At 36.7% G+C, this 21,787-nt stretch overlaps 1 protein-coding gene across 2 annotated transcripts in view; it reads right to left on the bottom strand.

Moving 5' to 3' along the window:
- The window catches only part of LOC310726770 (Fc receptor-like protein 5), a 314,771-nt gene that overhangs the window by 237,368 nt on the left and 55,616 nt on the right, over positions 1-21,787 (bottom strand). For both annotated transcript variants that reach the window (XM_083542627.1, XM_083542628.1), the window contains exons 4-5: positions 18,257-18,592; positions 3,341-3,616 (exon numbers count right to left, since the gene is read on the bottom strand). In XM_083542627.1, coding sequence (XP_083398753.1) covers positions 3,341-3,616; positions 18,257-18,592 — 612 coding nt within the window. The remainder of the gene's footprint in view (positions 1-3,340; positions 3,617-18,256; positions 18,593-21,787) is intronic.

Genomic DNA, 21,787 nt, shown 5'->3' with positions numbered 1-21,787 from the left:
TTATGTAGGACTTTGCACTGACAGAAAAAATTATACTGTTTAATATAAATATATAAATATATTAAATACTTTTTAATACTTGAATCAACATGGGCATGGACAAATATGAATGACTTTACAAAATTTGATGTTTATTAATAGTAAAACCAAACAAAGTGCATGACGACAAAATACTTCTGAAAATGTTATACAAGACAAAAAAAGAGTACGGAGAAACTGTACCGCTTCTAACTTTCATACAAATACATAATCAGATAACATTTGTTTATTTAAAAGTAAACATTTCTTCTAAGTAAGTAAGTATTCAGTGAGATTCAGGTTGTTTTATTTATCAGTCTGTGAAAAGAGATGACAGGGACAGCAGAGAGCGCCCCCTGTGTGTTGTGTTGTGTTGTGTTGTGTTGTGTTGTGTTGTGTTGTGTTGTGTTGTGTTGTGACCAAAAGATCAAAAAGTCATTTAAGTTCATTTCGGAGTTTGTCGACCCTCAGAGGGTTAATCGTGTTGCATCATGGTGGATTTTGGTGCTGATTCGAGACTTGGCGCGTAAGTAAAACAAATGTTTACTGATTAAAGATAATTTATTAAGGTGTTAATTTAGTTTGTTTATATCTGAGTAAAGAAAGGACGTTGTGAATAAACATATGTTGCGCTGCAGGTTTTAATTTCGCCTCTTTTATATTAATTTTAATAAAAACAGAAATGCACGCTGCATGTATCACATGTTGATAAAATTATTGCTGTTAAGATGAATTTTGGCGCTAATGCGTTATGTTTTTATAATTAACGAGTTAATTTTCATAGCAGTTATTTATATATATATATATATATACTTTACACATATATACCTTAGGAAAAATCCAGCAGTTTACACCAGTTCATTTTCTTAGATGAACTCACTCTTCTATGACATTCTTGCCTCTGTCTTCAGTACGAACTGTAAAAAAAAAAAAAAAAAAAAGAAAAATCTCAGTTGTTTAATTGAAACTTCATTCCAGGCAGACAAGCAACCACAATGCATTTGACTCCACCATATTTGTATTTAACAACCTTGTTACAAACCTCAAATTTGTACGTTTTGAAAGTTTCGATGATTTGGCAAACTAATTAAAGCATTTGTCATGTGTACATTTAACCTATCTTTGCTATGTTTTAGTCCTAGTTCTAGGCTTCCAGCTCAGTGTTTCATCCTGGCTATGCATGTTAATGCACTTATTTACTGATACATAACAGAACAGTGTTGGGGGTAAAGCTTTACAAGTAACGTGCGTTACGTAATAATATTACTTTTCTGGAGTAACGAGTAAAGTAGCGCGTTACTTTATACATTTACACATTAATATCTGAGTTACTTTTTAAAAAAAGTAATGCGAGTTACTTTTCAGTTAAATTATTTTGCATAAAAAAATAAATACTGAATTAAAATGAACGTAGTCACGTAGAATCGCGCACTCATACGTGCGAGCCGCGGGAACAGAAGCTGGTCAGAAGCGGAGATGGCAAACCAGAGAATTACATTACTGTGATGGAAGTGTTCTTATTATTTTGAAATAGTGGAGGAAAAGGAGAAAGGAATAATGGTTAAGTGTAGATTATGTGTTGGGGAAAAGCTCTTGTCAACTGCAAAAAATACCACAAAAAAAAAAAACATTTGCATGCAAAGCACAGCACTACAGATGTGTGTGTATGTATGTGTGTGTGTGTGTGTGTGTATAATGTTGAATATATGCAACATTATGCAATGTTGCATATATGGAAATGGAGACAGAAATATAGAAAACTTTTGCCGACTTTCCACCACTGCAGATCTATGGACTGCTCAGAATAAAAGTTTTCTGTGGGAGACACATGTAAAAGATTTACAGCTCATTTGCTCTTTGTGGGAAGATAAACTGCCACGGTCACTGATAAAAGCCCAAACTTTGTAAAAGTGTTCGGAATGTTTCAAGCTGATGATGAAGCAGAGAATGATGTAGATGAGGACGAGGTCATATTTACGGAATTGCACGAAGTTTTATGAGTTGACAGCGAAAGGTATGTTCTCCCTCCACATCACCGGTGTGCAGCCCACACATGCTCTAATATAACTTATTTCTTAATGCCAATTATCTATATTACACCTGTTACACCTGTAAGGCGTGAAAGAGATACAAGTAACGCAAAAGTAACTTGTCTCGACTGGTCCCATTATCTCCCAGGGTACAAGGAGGACATACATACTTTTCTCCATTCTGACATCAAGGTAGTAGAGCAAACTTCCACTTAATGTCCGAACAGAGTCTCTAGCACTCTTTGAATAATGTAAAGACCTAGAAAAGAGGGGTAACTTGGGGTTGTTGGTGACACCCTTATTGTGAGCTCTCTCAGTTGGCTGGCGGACATCTCATCACGGATCACAACTCATCAGCTGAAACCTTATCCTAGCAAAATCAAACTGCAGTTTGCCTCAGATGGATGAAGAACACAAGAAGCCAAAGCAGTACATATTTAAGTAACAGTTCTTTGGTTCTCAATTTTTTTCGATATCTGATTGCAAAGTGTGTTTTAATGGTAAATGGGCATTTTAGTTGTCACTGTACATTACATCACAGTGAAATTCTTTCTTTGCATATCCCAGTGGTGTTAGAAACCATGATACAGCACCCCTGGTGCAGATAGTGTTAAATATCTTGCTCCAGGGGCCCAACAGTGGTATCTTGTTGGTGCTGGGGCTTGAACCCCCAACCTTATGATCAGTAACCACCACTGCCCTGTCAAATAGGTTTCATACCTGTCCTGAGGTAAAAAGGTACGTCTTTCCTGTACCAACCAATAATGTAAAATGTAGAGACGCACTGAAAAAAGTTCTTACCTCGAGCCCTGTAACATTTGACCAGCAGTATGATGGTGACCAGAACATACAGAGAGAACGTCACTACCTTACTGATCGGCATGAGCACTGAGAATGAAGTTTGTCCATGTGATGTTCCTGAAACAGAATACAATATACAATGTTCAAAACAATTAGAACTTTTATGTACCATCCAACAATGTTTTTATTTTTTTTATCACAATACAGTAATACATCAAATACATTTACAGGCAGACAACAGCATGTGGGCATAGCATATTGTACAAAGACTTTCATTAATATTCTTAAATAATTGATTTCAACTGGGAGAAGATGCTGATTTTGACACATTAAGTCACAATGGGTTTTAAAAAAAAGATTTTTATTTTATCATACAATTCAATCGTTTGACATGATACTTTGGTGAATTTTCTCTAATTTTGCCAGTGTGTTGAACATGAAACATTCTTTCTCTTTCTTTTTAACAGTAAACACACTACATGAAGACTCACCATGAACTGTGATGTTGACAGGATTACTGTTTTCTCCAGATTCAGACTCACACCAGTAAACTCCAGTGTGGGCTGAGGAGAGGAAGCTGATGTTACATGTAGATCCTGAAACAGATCTTGCATGTGGGCAGATTAATAGTCCCCATTTGTGTGTGTATTGTCTTAATATCCATCCAGTAGAGTTACTCTGGTCCTCACAGCTCAGTGAGAGAGAGTCATCAGTAAAGTGTTGAGTTCTGTTGGGACGGATGATCAGAGACACTGGAGGAGATTCACCTTAAACACAGAATATTATAATGAATATGTATTATTAGGGTTCTGTTATATGGCATAACTTGCATTTGTAGTAAATGTAATTAATCGAATAATTAATCTGCCTTCAACATTTCTCACCCAGAAAGGTGAATATAAAGAGTTTTACACAAAGCATTAACACAGCTGTATTTCTCCATCTTACAAATATAATACACATTTACACATCTATGTCCATCATATTATACCAGAGATCCATAGAGGATGTAGATTGCTGTAATGTGTGTGAAAGGCTGGTTCTCCTCTTCTCTCTCCTCTGCACAAATAAACTCCTGTGTGATTAAGAGCAGCAGGACTGATAGTGTAGGAGCCTCCAGATCCTCTGCTGCTGTCTGACAGAAGCACTGCTCTATACCTAATATGGCCATTATTGTCTCTGTAGGGAATGTCTCTGTACCAGCTGAATGTCCATTTGGTAGAGGAGTCTGTAACCTCACACTTTAGAGTGATCGAGTCTCCTTCAGTCAGCCAGCTTTGTGGAGTCACACTCAGTACTGCCTGTGGTGTTTCTGACAGGAGAAATCATAAATCCGTATATATACACACACACACACACACACACACACACACACACACACACACACACACACACACACACACACAAACACACACACACAATGGGTCACCTGTACTTTCCTGCCATATGTGTTTCTTCTCCAAACTGTTAACACAAAGCTGGAGGCACTCAGTTGTACACAATGTCTTTAGATGGCGCTATAATAACATTTTGCATTCACTTGACCTTGGAAACCCAATCCTGTTCCAGCATGGCAATGCCCTGGTGCACAAAGTGATCTCCTTGAAGATCTGAAGATCTTGCTGCTATAGAGCTCTGATCTCATCCCTACTGAACACCTTTGAGATGAATGTGAACGCTGACTGCACCCCAGGTCTCCTCACCTACATCAGTACCTGCCTTTCATAACACCCTTGTGTCTGATGAACACAAATACTAATAAACACACTCCAAAATCTAGTGAAACATCTGCCCAGAAGAGTGGACAGAACTATAAAAGCAAATTGGGACTAAATGTGGAATGCAATGTTTAAAAATCACATTCCAAACCAGGTAACCCAATACTTTTGGCAATATAGTCTTCAAACCAGTCAGAGTTTATAATTAATGAGTATAAATACTAAATTACACTAATTCACTAATTATCCACATTTACAAAAAACACAGAAAGTCCTCATTAAATATGAATATGACTCAAGAGATCATATTGGCAGGTACCAATTTCCTGGGTTTACGTGCTTTTTTTTTTTTTTACACGCAATTGACAGTGTTACAGTGTTGCTCTCACAGTACGCCACATTATGAATAATATTTACTATATAGTATTGTTTGTATAATGAATTATTATTATCGACATGGCATTTATGCATGTTTTATGTTAAGTTGATCCTGTTTTAAGTAAGACCTGACCTTATCAAGGGCCATTTACTGGAACAAAATAAGAAAAATGTTCTCCATGTCCTGGTAAAAATCATGGAGATGTAGTCATTTTGTTAGATACACCAACACATTGGCTCACATAATTTTGATTTATTATTTGGTTATTTCTGGTTTGACTCATATTTATTAATGGTATTTTTGTTACTATTTGTACATCTAGATTTCGGGGTTTCTGGATTTTGACTTGAACGTTATGATTTGGATTTGTTTGTGCTTGGCGGTCTTTATTGTTGATAAAAGTATTCACTGCCATTGCTGTCAGCTGACCATAAAATGGAACACTAATAGTTACATAATATATTTATTCATAGCAGAGGTGGCAAAAGTCCACACATTCTTTACTTAGAATTCTTTACTTAGAAGTAGAAGTGCAGATACTCATGTTTTAAAGACTCTCGTAAAAGTTGAAGTTCTGACTACACTTTTTTACTCAAGTTAAAGTAAAGAACTTTGGGTTCTAAAATGTACTTAAGTAAAAAGTAGTCATTATTACTACCTGTTTTAGTGTCATGCTGGTAACTGAACCTCACATCATAATAATATTAGGGCCATCAATCGATTAAAATATTTAACCGTGCTCTTCTAAATGTACCTTCAAATTAATACTTTCCAATTTTTTTAATACTCTAATCAACATGATCATGGACAAATATTAATGATTTATGCAAATGCATGTTTATTATTCGTAAAACCAAACTCAACATAGAGCAGGAAGACAAAATATCTTTCTGGTCTGAAAATGGTGCAGTGATCAGAAGGAAAAAAAATGGTAATTTTACCAAATAGATTAAAACTAATGTAATGAGTCTGTTTTGAAAATGTAAGAAGTAGAAAGTACAGATTTTTGTGTAAAAATGTAATGAGTGAAAGTAAAATGTTGTCCGAAAAATAAATAGTGAAGTAAATTACTGATACCAGAAAAATCTATTGTACTCAAGTAAAACAGTAATGAAGTAAATGTAATTCGTCACTTAAGTAGCTTTTTGACGTATCTGTACTTGACTGTATTCACCGTACTTTAAGTATTTCTATTTTGGAAAGAGTTTTACTTCACTACTATTTCAAAATTGAATTTTGTGAAATGTGGTTTACTTTTTATTTATGAGTTGATAAAAATTAAACTGGTTGAATAGGCAGCAAGAAGCCAATCAGGGATGAGCGTGCAAATCTGTTTTGAACTTGTTTTGATTGGCGCTTAGTGGTATCTACACCAACATACAGTTCAACATCAGTTTATCATCAAGCAGAACATTTACAGAGGAATAAATGATGGACTTGAACTCGCTTCAACACACAATGCCTGAATTTTTGCGATTTTGTTGATTTGTTTGTATCAGTGTTTGACTCATTACTGTAATTTTATTAATAGTTAAGCTGAGAGTAACAGAGTCTATTTACATAAACTGAGTCGATTTAGCAAAGAGTCTTGTAGCCTTATTCTTGTAACATTATAGCTGTAATAAATCATAGTACTTTGGAAACTTAGTACATTTCTATAATTCTGTACCTCTGTACTTTTACTCAAGTGAACGTTTAAATAGACACTTTTACATTTACTGGAGTAATATATAAGTCAAATTTTACCTACTGTATCTATAACTATAACTTATATAACTTATTACTATATCTATAACTTTTACTTAACTATCAGGATTGTGTAATTCGTCCACCACTGTATGTAACATACCACATATATGCAACCAGAATTTGACAATTGACCTTAAAATATTGCTTAAAATTATATAAAAATACCAAGATTTTTAAAATATATACATTATAAACCTGTTTCTCATTTCAAAACATTAATCACTAAGCCTTATGAATAAATTAATAAATTCTCAGCTAAAACCCACAAGTTCCTTTCAAAGGTCACACATCTACTTATGGAATTAGATAATGACAGATGATAAGACACAATGATCTTTATTACCTACTTCCTACATTTCTGCTGTGTACTATTAATCAACCTGACTCACCTGATACAGTCAGTGTAGCAGTATTACTGATCTCAGAGCTTTGAGAGTCATTCTTCTGTCCTCTGCAGGTGTAGACACCACTGTCAGATTGGAAAGCACAACTGATATTGACCTCATGCATTGCGCTGTCTGCGCTTAATCGATCGCCATGTGCATGCAGGATGTTGTTATTCTTATACCAGCTGTACCTCCATCCAAACTCTTTTTCACCATTTATGTCACAACTAAGTGTAACTTTCTCACAAGTAAATACATGTTCAGAAGGTGTTATGGACACCACAGCTTTAAGATTCCCTATAGAAAAGGTAGAAGTTGTTAAAAAAACCCATAATGAAGTCACTAATTGTTGTGCAATGTTCAGATTTAGAATAAGAATTTCTATTGGCCAAGTGTGTTGTGGTGACTCTCAAAAATGCATACATACATAACACAATACATTTAGTTTAGACTATACAAGACAATACAGATTTTACATTTAAAATAATAACACAAGTAAAGAGTAATGTCAAAAAGAATGTTCACCCTGTTTGAATTCTATGGTTTTGCAGGTCAGGACATCATAAAAATTATCTGGTCCTTATCAGGTCTTAAAATGAAATAAATCCAAACTCAGAAAACCAATTTGACATTACACTCTTTCAGTATTTGACAAAAAATAAAACCAATCTCTGTGTGAAAACCCAAAATACACAATTTCTTGATTTCTTTGTTTATTCACAGCTCTGTTACAGTGCAGTCTGCTATGTGCTGTTGTTCATCCAAGCTCGTATTCACCTGATTTTAAGACCTGCTAATTACCAGATTTTTTATTATGGCCTGATTTGTAAAACCTTAGAATTAAAAGAGGCTAAACTTTCTCTTTCACACAATTGTTTCCTTTGAAATGCTGCTTTGATGTGAACTTGCAGCACTATAATGAATCAGAAATAAAACGCTTTGTACATTTGTATTAATTGGATTATTTTGTAAGTTATTCTTTTCTAAATGTGTAAATTATTTGATTTAAAAATGGGAACATAAAGTCAAAAGCCATAAAAATTTGTGATTTAATTATTGTTTGGCTAATTAATTGATTAATAAATCAATCAATCAACCAACCAATTAATTGATCAATCAAATGACTGAATAATGAACTTCCTTTTTGTACAGCCACATAGACAAATGAACAAATTAGTACTGGTGCTGTACAAAAGCAACCGTCTGGATTTCAATTCAAATCAGACATTTACACATAAACAAGCAAATAAATGTAAAGGTGTATATTCACCTTGAGCATGTGGCACTGTTCCAAGAAAATTCAGCACTAAGCAAACAGAAAACATAAAAAATTCATATTTTTTTTAAAATTCAGTATAATTTAAAAACAGTGCATTGACCCCTTATTAATAGGTATATGTATCAGCAGTGTTGGGGAACGTTACTTTTAAAAGTAACGCATTACAATATTGAGTTACTCCCCAAAAAAGTAACTAATTGCGTTACTTGAAGATACAAAAACCATCCAGTCAGATGACGCCATAAAATAGAAGATCAGGTACAGATTTCAACAATGCTGTCTCAATTACACACATTACATTTTGTGTTTTAAACTTGCTCAACTTATACTTTTTACCTGTTAAAATACCATAGTTACTGAGAGTAGTTACATATCAACTAAATCCTTCTCATAACAGATAGAGATGAACAACTTTATACTCCTTAACTCACTCTATTAAAGACACAAACAGAAAATTTACTCACAGACAATCACAGCAAGTGAACTGAGCTCCATTCTGTCCCTCCAATGACCGACTGACTGCAGTTGCATGTGTTAAAGCCTCACCACTTCCTTTATACTCTTACACTCAATGAGCGATAAAAGGAAAATGCACAGATATCTGATCGGTTTTTGTTTCTCACGATGAATGGTAATGATGCCTTTTGACTTTGTATGTTATTACACACAGACAAAAAAAAAGCAAAAAATGAATAAAACAAAAACACCACAGAAAAAAGAAAACACACATGTATTTAGGTACATAATTGAACACATGGAAAAGCTATCCAAAAATCCTGCCCCATTCAAGTAATGACACTAATATTGTGCAGTTAAGAAAGAAGTTGAAACAGTTATTTATCCTGCTTTTAACAAAAAACACGTCACCTCTACTTCATAGAATGTAGAGGGTCATTCAGCTAATTGTATGGTGTAAATTCGATACACCTCCTGGCAAACTGACCCCACCTCACCTCACCTCACCTCACCTCACCTTATCAAAACATTGATCCAGTATTAAAACATCTCTTAAAAAATAACCTGCTTCAACAGGGAGTTACCCAAAGCTGGCGAAAGGACTCCATGCTGACACAAAAGAGCTGCTAGAGCTGTGGGAGACAAGTGCTCTGAGGCTGGGGCTGGTTCACCCAGTAGATGGTTGGTGCCTAATTTCTTCTCTTTAGCCTCCCCTGTCTCAGATCTCACAATAAAGGGACAAGCAGAACATATTCCCTTGATGGAGACGGCAGAGCTGGCATTCCAAGCCCTAAAAACTACACTTACCAGTGCACCAGCAAACAGTAGATTCAGAGCTAGTGGGGGTACTATGATGACAGGCTACAGACCCGCTCCAAAAACAAAGGAACATGCTGCAAACCAGAGTGCTGAATGGACAGCGCCGATTCAGCACTAGGGTTGTGGAAAACTGGGCGGCACATAATTGGAGAGCGGGGTAGAGAAATATATACGGATAATTAGTGTGGCATCAAATGACTATTTTAAAGAAGACTGGTGTATATAAAAGAATGATGGAAAGGCAACGGGGAGGAGAAGCTCATGCTCCCAACTAACATAGCGTCTGCGTCTCTGTTTTTCTCCAGGCAGGGACAGCAACAGCGAGGATGATGACCCCAGTCAGAGCACAACGCCTAGTTCTTCGGCAGATCTCTCTGACCCCCTCAGAAGCCAAGAAATAGGCAGCGTTTAATGTGGGCCTCCAAAGTTTCCGGGAATGGTCCCAAATGCCTTGGGCACCACATACACGTCACTTCACCTCCACCTCACTTACGATTTTTTTTTACAAGGGTTAAACAAATGAAGAAGAGTCTAGCATCCAGTGTTCAGCCCCTTGCACAGCTAGCCACTACTGCAATTCAATGTTTTTAAATGTTTTCAAATTGTTTGCATTCGTTGACAATATCTATTATTAATACACAGGTAACTCTCATACCTGCACATGCTTTAAGGCCATTTAATAGTAATTTTAAAGCTGTAGCTGTTCTCCGGATGATTGCTAGTTATCATGAGTTTCTCTTTTGAGCTTAAGCGGCTGCAGAGCCAGCACGTAAAGTAAGGTTTTATGCTTTTAGGTATCATTATGGCCATTTCATGCAAGGGGTCTGTGTCATCCGAGTCTTAAAAAAAGTGAAATGTTAGTTTGAAATGGTCACGTTTGACAGCTGGAACAAAGAGTCATTGGAGAAGTAAGAGAAAGTGGTGGATTGGTAGTAGGTGGTGGGCCAGTAGGTGGTGGACCAGTTCCTGTGTCTTTAGCTCAAAGTAATTTCCGTCAAGCAGGTGGTACATTGATTGATTTCTGTGAGCAAGTTTTTCAGAAATCCATTGACCTCCAGCTGTAGCTATTCCAAAAAGAAGAGTATCGTTGACACAAAAGATGCATCAGCTTTTTGGAGTTCCTTATAAAACAACCTTTTCGGCAGCAAGTTTAGCTATGAGCTAAGTTTCTCTTCCGAAGAGAAGCTGTTTCTTTCAGCTTCTTTTCACTAAGCCACTGAAGATAAGAGCCATATGCTTTCTGATTAGAATGAACTAGAAGGTGCATTAGTTGTGCTGTATCTAAATCCAAATCTAAAATGCATTACCTAGAAATGAATACTGGTTTGAATTAGCATTGTGTTTATCATCTTGAACAAATATTTGGATAATTAAGACCATTATAAACAGGGAAAACTTGCACAGTCAACATTGGATTAAAAAAATAGATTAAATTGAATGAACTTTTAATTGATTTACATGCTCCTTCATGCTGCACTAACAATTCATCAGAAAGCCAAAGAGTAATTTTACATAAAAATGATAGTGAAGTGTGTGTTTTAGTGGAATTAGTGAATGCTAATGAAGTGTGGGCAAAAATTTAATGAATATAGGTCAGTGCAGACAAAAAATCTTTGACCTCCTATATTTACTGCTTACACTTTATCTTCAACACTCTCTACTGCACACACACTGGTTTTTAAATTGCACCCTGCATATTTACCACATTTGTCCTTTTTTCACAACCTTTCAGTCATCACTCACATCCCCTTTTGCTGAACACATATGGAAACCACAACTTTCAACATGTCTCCGTTTTCAGCCTTTAACCCTCTCAATGCCCTTGTGTGTATACAAGACTAGTGAGAATTATGTGCAAAAATGTTACTGTAGATTATTAGCCATTTTCTCAGCAAGTCCGACTAATACTATCATGGTTTTGAAGTCTTTATTGAAGCCTGTTCACAGGAAACACCACCAGAGTCTCACCACACCAGATAAGCACGTTACAGCTTATCACAAACACAATATCTATCACTAGATTTTCTAAACTCTGTGTTTTCAATTGGCTCTACTTGTAGTTTTACCTGTTAAGCTCCCATAGTTAATGGTAGTATTTATACATTAAATTAAACCCTTCATATAATAAATATGGATATGCTGCTCCACCTGAGCAGTCATGCTCAAGTCTACACAATAAATGCATCATTCAGGCCATTCCGACTGCAAATAATTGTTTTACCCCAACACTCACTCTAATGAAGACACAAAAGACAACATTTACTCACAGAACATCACAGCAAGTGGACTGAGCTCCATCCTGTCCCTCTAATGAGTGACAGAACAGTGGTGTGCTTTAAAGCCTTACCACTTCCTATATACCCACAGAGCATGCTCGAGAGATTCCTCCCTTGTGCCCTCATTACAGCCCACCCTCACAGAGTCTCTCTCTCTCTCTCTCTCTCTCTCTCTCTCTCTCTCTCTCTCTCTCTCTCTCTCTCTCTGAAACATTACAGCAGCAAAGCACATTACGACTCATCACAACCATGACTTCCATAAACCATATTTCCAAAAATATTAACATCAATTGATAATTTTCTTCTGGCATGATCATGTGCAATTGTCATAAAACAGCACATGACAACAGGACACAAAAGATCTTAGATTTCAACAATGCAAACTTTCTTACACTTATTAGATTAATGCAACCCCCTTACTCTTCTTGTACTCTTACCTAACAAACTGAGCTCCATCCTGTTCCTCTAATGACTTTACAGAACTCTTTACCCACCTCTGAGTGCCCATCAACTGTAACTCAACCCCAGCAAAACTGAATTGCTGGCCTCCTGTACATGAGACCCCTTCAGTGGTGGCACAGGACCCATGGGTTCTCACTAAATTGCAATCCCCTCCGTACATTTGTGGGGTGTCTCTGTGTGTGTGTGTATGTGGGGGGTGGGTGTCACACTCAGACATACTGGGGCCGTTTCGAGAGTGAATTGTTTTATGATTTGAGGGTCCCTGTGAAGTCCACCAAAGAAGCAAAGGTGGGTTTTCTAGCTTTGCATCTTCCGGGGTGGTTGGTGTGTGTGTGTGTGTGTGTGTGTGTGTGTGTGTGTGTGTGTGTGTGTGTGTGTAGTTATTATTTTAATGCTGCATTGAAGTCAGCTAGAGAGGTCAGGAATTATCCTGTTTTGTATCTTTGGTGCAGGGGTACAACACTGTGATACGAAAAACCCCTACATTGAGGTGTAACCCAGGGTGCTTGTCCTTTGAGTAAACTGCAAATGTTAAAGGTTTAAAGAAATACCTGTGACATCAAATCTAAAGACACTAGTCAGACCCTACATTTTGGCGAGTGGAGTTCCTAATGAAGGGGAACATAATCAGCCAACAGCTATGAAGGTCGGCTGGTAGGTGGATCATGGTGGTCAGAAGGCAGGTAGATCATGGTGGTCTGGAAGCACTGTGTAGGTGGTGGTCCAGGATGGGTAACAGGGAAGTTGGTTGGTATCAGCAGTCAAAACAGTGCTTGGAGGGCCGATTGGGGTGATGTCGATTGTTTTACACGGAGAGCCTTTTGTAGATCCTGCAGCTCTGGGTCTTTCCCATCTGCCTTACTACATTGTTTTTGAGTCTCTGCCATTACCAGGTCCAGCTGACTGTGAACACTGACTGTGGGTCCTTCTGAGGCTCCTCAGATTGGATCCTCAGTGCTGATGATTCCTGTCCAAGGTTGGAGATGATTGCTTTATCCCTCTTTGCAGCATTAAGGTTATCACAAAGCCATTCTGGGCTCAGATTCTGTAGGTCAATAGTAATAATAGGCAATTATATATTCTATGCCCAGTCTGACCTGACGGGTTCAGACAGCTAGTGGGGGATAGATCAGGCTGGCGGCATGATAACCTAATGGATCACCTAAAGATTTGGCTACCTTGAGTTGCTAAGCTTAGCATGATGATTCTCAAGTTAGGTCTTTACCTCTCACCAAAACCAAATAAAATGAGATCAAACAGATCAACTACTCACAACACAAATGTGATAGAGCAGGACGAGGCCTGTAACTGCTGTTACAGGTTTGGATGGATTTTTACATAAAAGGGAGGTCTGTCAGAGCTAGTTTGTGCGTTATTTGTCCTGTTTGAATGGTGGAAGCAGGCAAAAAACGCATTGAAGGTTGAGAGAAAACCTAATGCTGTTTTGGGGTTTTGCCTGATGTTGACAATGCACAGAGACTGGACTTGTAGTACTCAGGGCATAGGTGTCTAAGTCCAGTCTCAGTCAGTGCCAGGGAAACAGCTGGATGGGTGGCTTCCCTTGTGGTCATGCACAGCGGAGGCAAACTTCCTTCCCTGACCAAGTAAAGGAGAAGTGCAACAAAGGTTAACCCTAAATAGCCAAACACTTAATTTTAAATGTAATTTTACCCTCTGTTTAAAATTGTATTTAAAATAAGTGAGAGGAGGAGGGAAGAAAATAAGTGAGAGGATAGAGAAGAGAAAAATAAAAATAAATAAATTAAAAATAATAATAATAAACAAATGTATAATAAAAATAGTTAACAAAAGTAGAAATGGAAAAAAAGTTTTAAAAAGTTACTAATATTAATAAAACAAAACAGAACAAAACAAACAAACAAACAAAAAATGTAAGTAAAATAAAAAACTAATAATAATATTAATAATAATAATGATGATAATACATTTAAATAATAATAATAAAAATTAAAACAAATGCAAACACACAAATACCAGGAGGCAGAGAGAGAGAGAGAGAGAGAGTGCCAACCTAGCTAAGGAGTTTACACACACTGAAGTCAGTGGTTAGAGGGAGGAAGTTTGCAAAAGTGCCACGTCTAGTCCACGTTGCGACTTCTTACTCTAAACGCACATAATAAATGGGCACAATAAATTGACACTGAGTTAACTCACAGAGCAAAGTTTGAACAACAGGCCCGCATTCTCCACCATTATATGTAGCGAATTTAGCTCCCAATAAGGGAAATATTTATGAGTAATTATAATGGGTTATATATTATTTTTTAGCAGGGCCTCCATTAATGAAATGGATAATGCGTGGTGTCTGTAATGACTGAAAAGGGAGTTTAAGGTGGGTCACTGTATCGTGGTCAATTAAATACAACTAACAACAGAAAAATGGACAATTGGTAGCTCAGTGGTTAAGATTTTGAACTTGGTAAATCCAAACACCAGCAACATTAAGCTACTATTGATGGTACTATTTAGCAAGACTCATAACCCTTAACCGCTCAGCAGTGTGAGATAATTGTAAGTCGCTCTGGATAAGTGCATCTGCCAAATGCAATAGTTCTGTCAATACAAAAGGAGTGCCTGAGGAACAAAGTGTGCTACAACAGTGAATGTCTGGTGAGACAGAAACTGTAATGGATCATTATTTTTATGTGGATATTTTAATTCCTCATCCAGGACTAAGAGACTGCCATTTCCTGTTGTGTTTTGGACATTTTCAGTCTTATGTTAATCCTGTACATCACTGTAGCTGTGTGTATCCATACTGTAGGATCCAATGACCTACTTTTAGCAACAGAAACAAAGTACACATTGTCCTGGTTAAATGTTTATTATTTAGGCTTCGCAAATGTTTAAGTAGCAATACATAATCATATACAATTATAAATGCTGAGATTTGAATTGGAACGGAAGAAGTTTGTTTACATGTAGTTCATAGATGTTATTGCAACCAGGTGAACGTCAGTGAATGATGCATTTTATAAAAACACTCAAATTACAAATCTCCTCACACTACAATTCAAGTTCACACAGATAAAAAAGGCAATAAAAATGCACAACAATGCACACCAAGAGGATTATTGGTAATGTTACATGAAATGTACTGAGGTTATAATGTAAAAAAATCATTTAAGAATTGAAGTTCTAAAGCGAAGCACGATCCTCACACACTGCATCAAACTATAAGCTTATTTCTTTTTTTTTACTTTTCTCTTTTCATTTACATGAAAAGAATATTTCACTTGCTAATTTTATCTCCGTACTTTGCATTAGCAACATCTGCATTCTTTCATTTCACAAAAATCAGGTCAGAACCATCAAACTGTGTGTAAAATACTGTGATATAAACAGCGCAACAGCATTATTATAAAATCCTCAAAACTGTAAAAAAAACAAAAGGAACAAAAAAAGCATTCTATCCTCTTTTTATGCATGAACTTTGTCACTCCTCTATGACTGCACTCTTAGTTCTCTTCATCAGTTTGAGCTGTTAAAGAAAATAAAAAAGTCATTTCATTTCATACCAGCAAAGCAACAATTTACATTTGACCACATCTTAAACATAGTTTATATGAGATTTGTTTTAATACTAAGTGCTTCAGGAAAAGATCAGCATTTATTCAGAAATCTTCAGCAACTGCAAAATGTAGCTCAGAGATTCGCAATTATCAAAACCATTTCATTACCATGTCCTTTTTTTGTGCTATTAAAATGTTACTTTTTTATTTAAACTCTAAAATATTTTATCTCATGCCTGTTACTATAAGTCTGTCACGGCCTATACCACTAAACTACAGAGATATTTCTGTTTAACTCCACCATATTTATCAAATTCTGTCATATTAGTTAAATTATATTTTTAATAAAAATAATGTATCAATAAATTTATTATTTGTGAAATAAGTTAAATGTAATATTATGAGATGTTTTGTCACATGACTGACCACCTGTACAATTCCAAAAAAGTTAGGAGACTAAAGTGTATATAACTGTAACGTGTATATAAAAACATATTTGCAAATCCTATAAACCCATAATTTAATAAAAGAAATGTGATTCTGAATAAGGCAGGGCCATGTCTACCACTGCATAACAACAACTGTGACAATAAATGTTCTTTTATGAATAAAATATGAGTTTATGAGATTTGCAAATGTACATTTTACACAGTGTCTCAAATGTGTTGAAATTGAGGTTGTAGGTTCACCTTCAGAAATGTTGTGTTTTATATCCTTCTTTTTTTAATTTCTACTGTAAATGCTCATGTTCTTTTAGCACCTTTTAAATGAATATTACTAATACTAAAATGAAGTTTGTCTGCTCATTATGTGAAATGTAGAGATGTACCATAAGAGTTCTTACCTCGAGCTCGGTAACATTTGACCAGCAGAATGATGGTGGCCAGCAGATACGGAGAGGCCGTCACTACACGACTGATGATTATAAGCACTGAGAATGGGGCTTCTACACATGATGGACCTGAGACAGAATACAATAATAATTCATAACAATAATAATAAACTGTTTGCACTTTTTAGCTAAAATTACAGTATAAATACATTTATTTTCACTCATAAATACACACAATAGCATGTAAACACACTTTATTCTGTAGACAAACTGACACAAACTATATATATATATATATATATATATATATATATATATATATATATATATATATATATATATATATATATATATATTATAGCTTACATTATATAGAGAAACTGAGTTCAAATCATTAAGCCACAGTATATATGTTTTACATGTTCATTTAAAAGTATATGTAAATGGATTTCTCACGTCTGACTGAGATCCAGCTTCTCGGTGACTCTCCTCTCTCTGGGTGTTTACAGTGGTAGAAACCTTCATCTGATTTTGAGACATTATGGATGATCATCTCTCCTGTAGTCTGGTTCTGGACGACTGATCCATCTTTATAGAAATCAACTCGGAGGTTTGAGGGATTTGTGTTACGATATAAACAGTGTAGAGTCAGAGGATGTCCCTCAGTCACAGGATGGACAGAACTCTCCAGGATCACATCACCATCTAGAACACAGGTTTTACACTATTGCTCAACTTCAGAATAAAACTCATTAGTGTGTTCTATGTTCTGTGGTATTGAGCTTAATCAAATCTTTTTAGATAACAAATTTAAGTTAGGTGTCTCTTGAAAAACAGTTCTCCCAATTGAAAACTAAAAATTAACTAAGTTCTGAATTTTCTGTAATAAAACATTTCTCTTTCTCTTTAACAGTAAACACACTACATGAAGACTCACCATGAACTGTAATGTTGACAGGATTACTGTTTTCTCCAGATTCAGACTCACACCAGTAAACTCCAGTGTAGGATGTGGAGAGAAAGGTGATGTAACATGTAGATCCTGTAACTGATCCCCACTGTGAACAATCTAACACTCCTTCACTGTCTGTGTATCGTCTCACTGTCCATCCAGTAGAGTTACTCTGGTCCTCACAGCTCAGTGAGAGAGAGTCACGAGTAAAGTGTTGAGTTCTGCTGGGACTGGTGATCAGAGACACTGGAGGGGATTCACCTTAAACACAAAATATTATAATTTACATGTATTATGGTTGTTTTCATTTTATAACATTTTAAAACCTCATTTAATTATATATTGCTATTTGAATGAGAAGAATCCTCTACCATATACAACTGCCTTCAACATTTTTCACTCAGGAGGTTGAATATGAGGATTTTTACCGAACATGATCACAGTTCTGATCCTCCATTTATTTCCATATTTAAAATATAGCTGTGTACATTTTTAATTATACAGTATTTTATTTACATATCCATATTCAACACTCCAACACACAAGGTTTATTATTTTTTCCTCACCAGTGATCCATAGAGGCTGTTCATTGCTGTACTCTGTGTAAATGGCTGGTTCTCCTCTCTCTCCTCTACACACATAAACTCCTGTATGATGAAGAGCAGAAGGACTGAGAGTGTAGGAGCCTCCAGATCCTCTGCTGCTGTCTGAGAGAAGCTCCACATACATGACATAGCCATGATTAATGTGTACTGCAGTTTCAACGTCTCTGTAGGGAACAACTGTGTACCAGCTGAATGTCCAGTCTGTAGAGGAGTCTGTAACCTCACAGCTTAGAGTCACTGAGTCTCCTTCAGTCAGCCAGTTCTGTGGAGATACACTCAGTACTGCCTGTAGTCTCTCTGTTACACAGGAAATACAAATGTATACTTTATCTTGCACTTTATTTACTTTATACACAAGTCTTGCCATGTCCAACAAATCGTGTAATGAGTACAGAAAACTAAATATGGATATAAAACTAATTATAGCAAATTGTTAGATAAGACTATAGACATGTTTTAATACTTCTTGACATCACTGGTGGCCTATTTTTTTTTTTTTTTTTTTTTTTTTTTTTACCAAATAAGGGGAATCATTTGCCTGTATCTCACATTTAACAGTGAATCTTTTCCTGATAAACACACACTCGGCTGTTTTCACTGACATCTCACTGTCAGGGATCCACCTGCCACGCCCCCTTTGGTGGCTCTATATGCCTCCGCTCTCCCTGGAGCTCCAGGCATAACCACGCACACCTGGAGCTCGTTGTCACTCATGCCTCCGCTCTCTCTGAAGCTCTAGGTTTAACGATGCACAACTGAAGCTTATCATTACTCCACCCTGCTCCTACATAAACCCCTCACTCACATTCACGCCCCGTTCGTTATTATATGTGTTGGACTTCGCGTGCGGGTTTTGTTTTCGCGTTCCGGTTGTCACACAGGATTCCTCTCATCCGTTCCATTCGGACTCCAGAATCCCGTGCATCTCGGATCAACTACACTTTTCCCAAAGCGCACCTCGGACTCTCTCTCAACCGAAGGACTGCCATGTGCGTGCGTGTGTGTGTGTGTGTGTGTGTGCGCGCGTGTGTGTGTTCTTGTGCGTATCTCTCTCCCTCATACTGGTCATTAAAACCCGAGCGAGCTGTACTCCGGCTTCCGCCTTCTGTTTTGCTTGCACCATGACACTCACTGTTAGGGCGGGAAGGTGTCCATCCCACTCGGGAAGGTGCTGCTCTCATTTCTTTTAGTATAGGTCATAGTCTCAGAACAGCACTAGATAACAAGTGACTGTCTAGAACCAAGGCCAGGGAGCAGACAGACAGGCTAAACCGACTGTCTGCTAGCTGCACAGAGTCGTCACTCAGGATCCATCAAATTGAGACTGTGTCTGTCCCCCGAGCGAAACCAAAATATAGAAATTTTCAGAAAGTCTGTTTTAGTAACCTGATTAACATTAAATTAAATAGGACTGAACGCACAGCCAGCACCTCTGATCTAAAGATAGGATTGCTGAATATTAGATCTCTCACGTCTAAAGCGCTTACTATAAACGAAATTATCACCGCTCAGGAGTTTAAAATAATGTTTTTAATAGAAACATGGATTAAACCGAATGAATATTTAGCATTAAATGAAGCGAGTCCTCCTGGGTATAGTTACATACACCAACCCCGTCTAAATGGCAGAGGAGGCGGAGTCGCAGCTATTTATAATAATAATCTAAGCGTCACACAAAAGACTAAACACAAATGTAAAACATTTGAAGTTCTTAAAATAAATCTTAAACCAGCATAAAATATTCAGTGTCCGAAAGCAGGTCCAGTCAGTCAATTCCACTAATTATTATTTATAGACCCCCAGGGCCCTACTCTGATTTTCTCATAGAATTTGCAGATTTCATCACAAATTTAGCTACTTCTTTAGACAAAGCATTAATTGTTGGTGATTTTAACATTCATTTTGATAATAAGGAAGACTCCTTAAGAGCAGCTGTTGTGTCCATTCTAGATTCAGTTGGAATTAATCAGAATGTTATAGGACCCACTCATAGTGGTGGACACACTCTCGATTTGTTGTTAACATTTGGATTAAAAATAAAAAAACGTAGTCATAATTCCACACTCTGAAGCTATTTCAGACCATTATCTCATCTCTTTTAAAATTTGCCTCAGTCATTGCATTACTACTTCACCACGTTATCGTGTTCATACTTTTTTAATAATAAAATTAAAAACATCAGGCAAAAAATCCAGACGGTTAATATAAATCCAAATTATTTTACAAGTAACCCTGTAGACAGCAGTGTATAACAGACAATCAATTACAAAGCTTCACTCCTATTCACGAGAATGACTTAATTTAATTAATTTCCTCATCAAAATCATCAACCTGCATTCTCGATCCCTTGCCTACAAGTTTCTTTAAACAGATAATTCCAGAGGTAATTGAACCTGTTCTAAAAATAATAAACTCTTCCATTAGCACTGGTTTTGTACCAAAATCCTTCAAACTGGCAGTTATCCACCCCCTAATTAAGAAACCTGACCTTGACCCATGTCAGCTGTCCAACTACAGACCAATATCAAATCTCCCCTTCATATCCACAATTTTAGAAAAGGTTGTAGCACAGCAGTTATGCTCACACCTACTCATGAATAACATTTTTGAAATGTATCAGTCAGGATTTTGGCCTCATCATAGCACAGAGACGGCGCTAGTTAAGATGGTAAATGACCTGTTATTGGCCTCTGATCAGGGTTTTGTCTCCTTACTTGTTTTGCTCGACCTTAGTGCAGCTTTTGACACCATTGATCACACTATACTACTTGCTAGACTTGAGGACATTGTTGGAATAAAGGGAACAGCTCTCTCTTGGCTCAGGTCTTATTTGACTGATCGCTATCAGTTTGTTGATGTAAATGGCGAGTTCTCCACACTCTCTGAGGTAAAGTTTGGTGTTCCTCAAAAATCTGTCTTAGGCCCTCTGCTTTTCTCTTTATATATGCTGCCTCTTGGAGAAATTATTCATAAACATGGTATTAGATTCCATTGCTATGCTGATGATACACAGCTATATATTTCAGCAAAGCCAGATGAGAGGGATCAGCTTAACAATGTTGAAAAATGTGTAAAGGACATTAGACAGTGGATGCTCGATAACTTTCTTCTGCTAAACTCAGATAAGACGGAAGTACTTTTACTAGGACCACATGCAGCTAAAAGCAAACTTTCCGATTACGTAGCATCTCTGGATGGTGTTTCTGTTTCAGCGTGTACGGCTGTCAAAGACCTTGTTGTGATTATTGACCCGAGTCTTTCCTTTGAGGCTCACGTGAATAATATTACCGGGATTGCCTTCTTTCACCTTAGAAATATTGCTAAAATTAGAAATATGATGTCGTTACAGGATGCAGAAAAACTAGTTAATGCTTTTGTTACTTCTAGATTAGACTACTGTAACACTTTACTGTCTGGGTGTGCGAGTAAGTGCATAAATAAGCTTCAGTTAGTTCAGAATGCAGCAGCAAGAGTCCTCACTAGATCTAGGAA

This window comes from Silurus aristotelis (genome assembly GCF_946808225.1).
Source record: "Silurus aristotelis genome assembly, chromosome: 5".
Classification (NCBI taxonomy): Eukaryota; Metazoa; Chordata; class Actinopteri; order Siluriformes; family Siluridae; genus Silurus; species Silurus aristotelis.
Note: the sequence above shows the minus strand (reverse complement) of the source record. Positions and strands in the feature narration are given on the sequence as shown.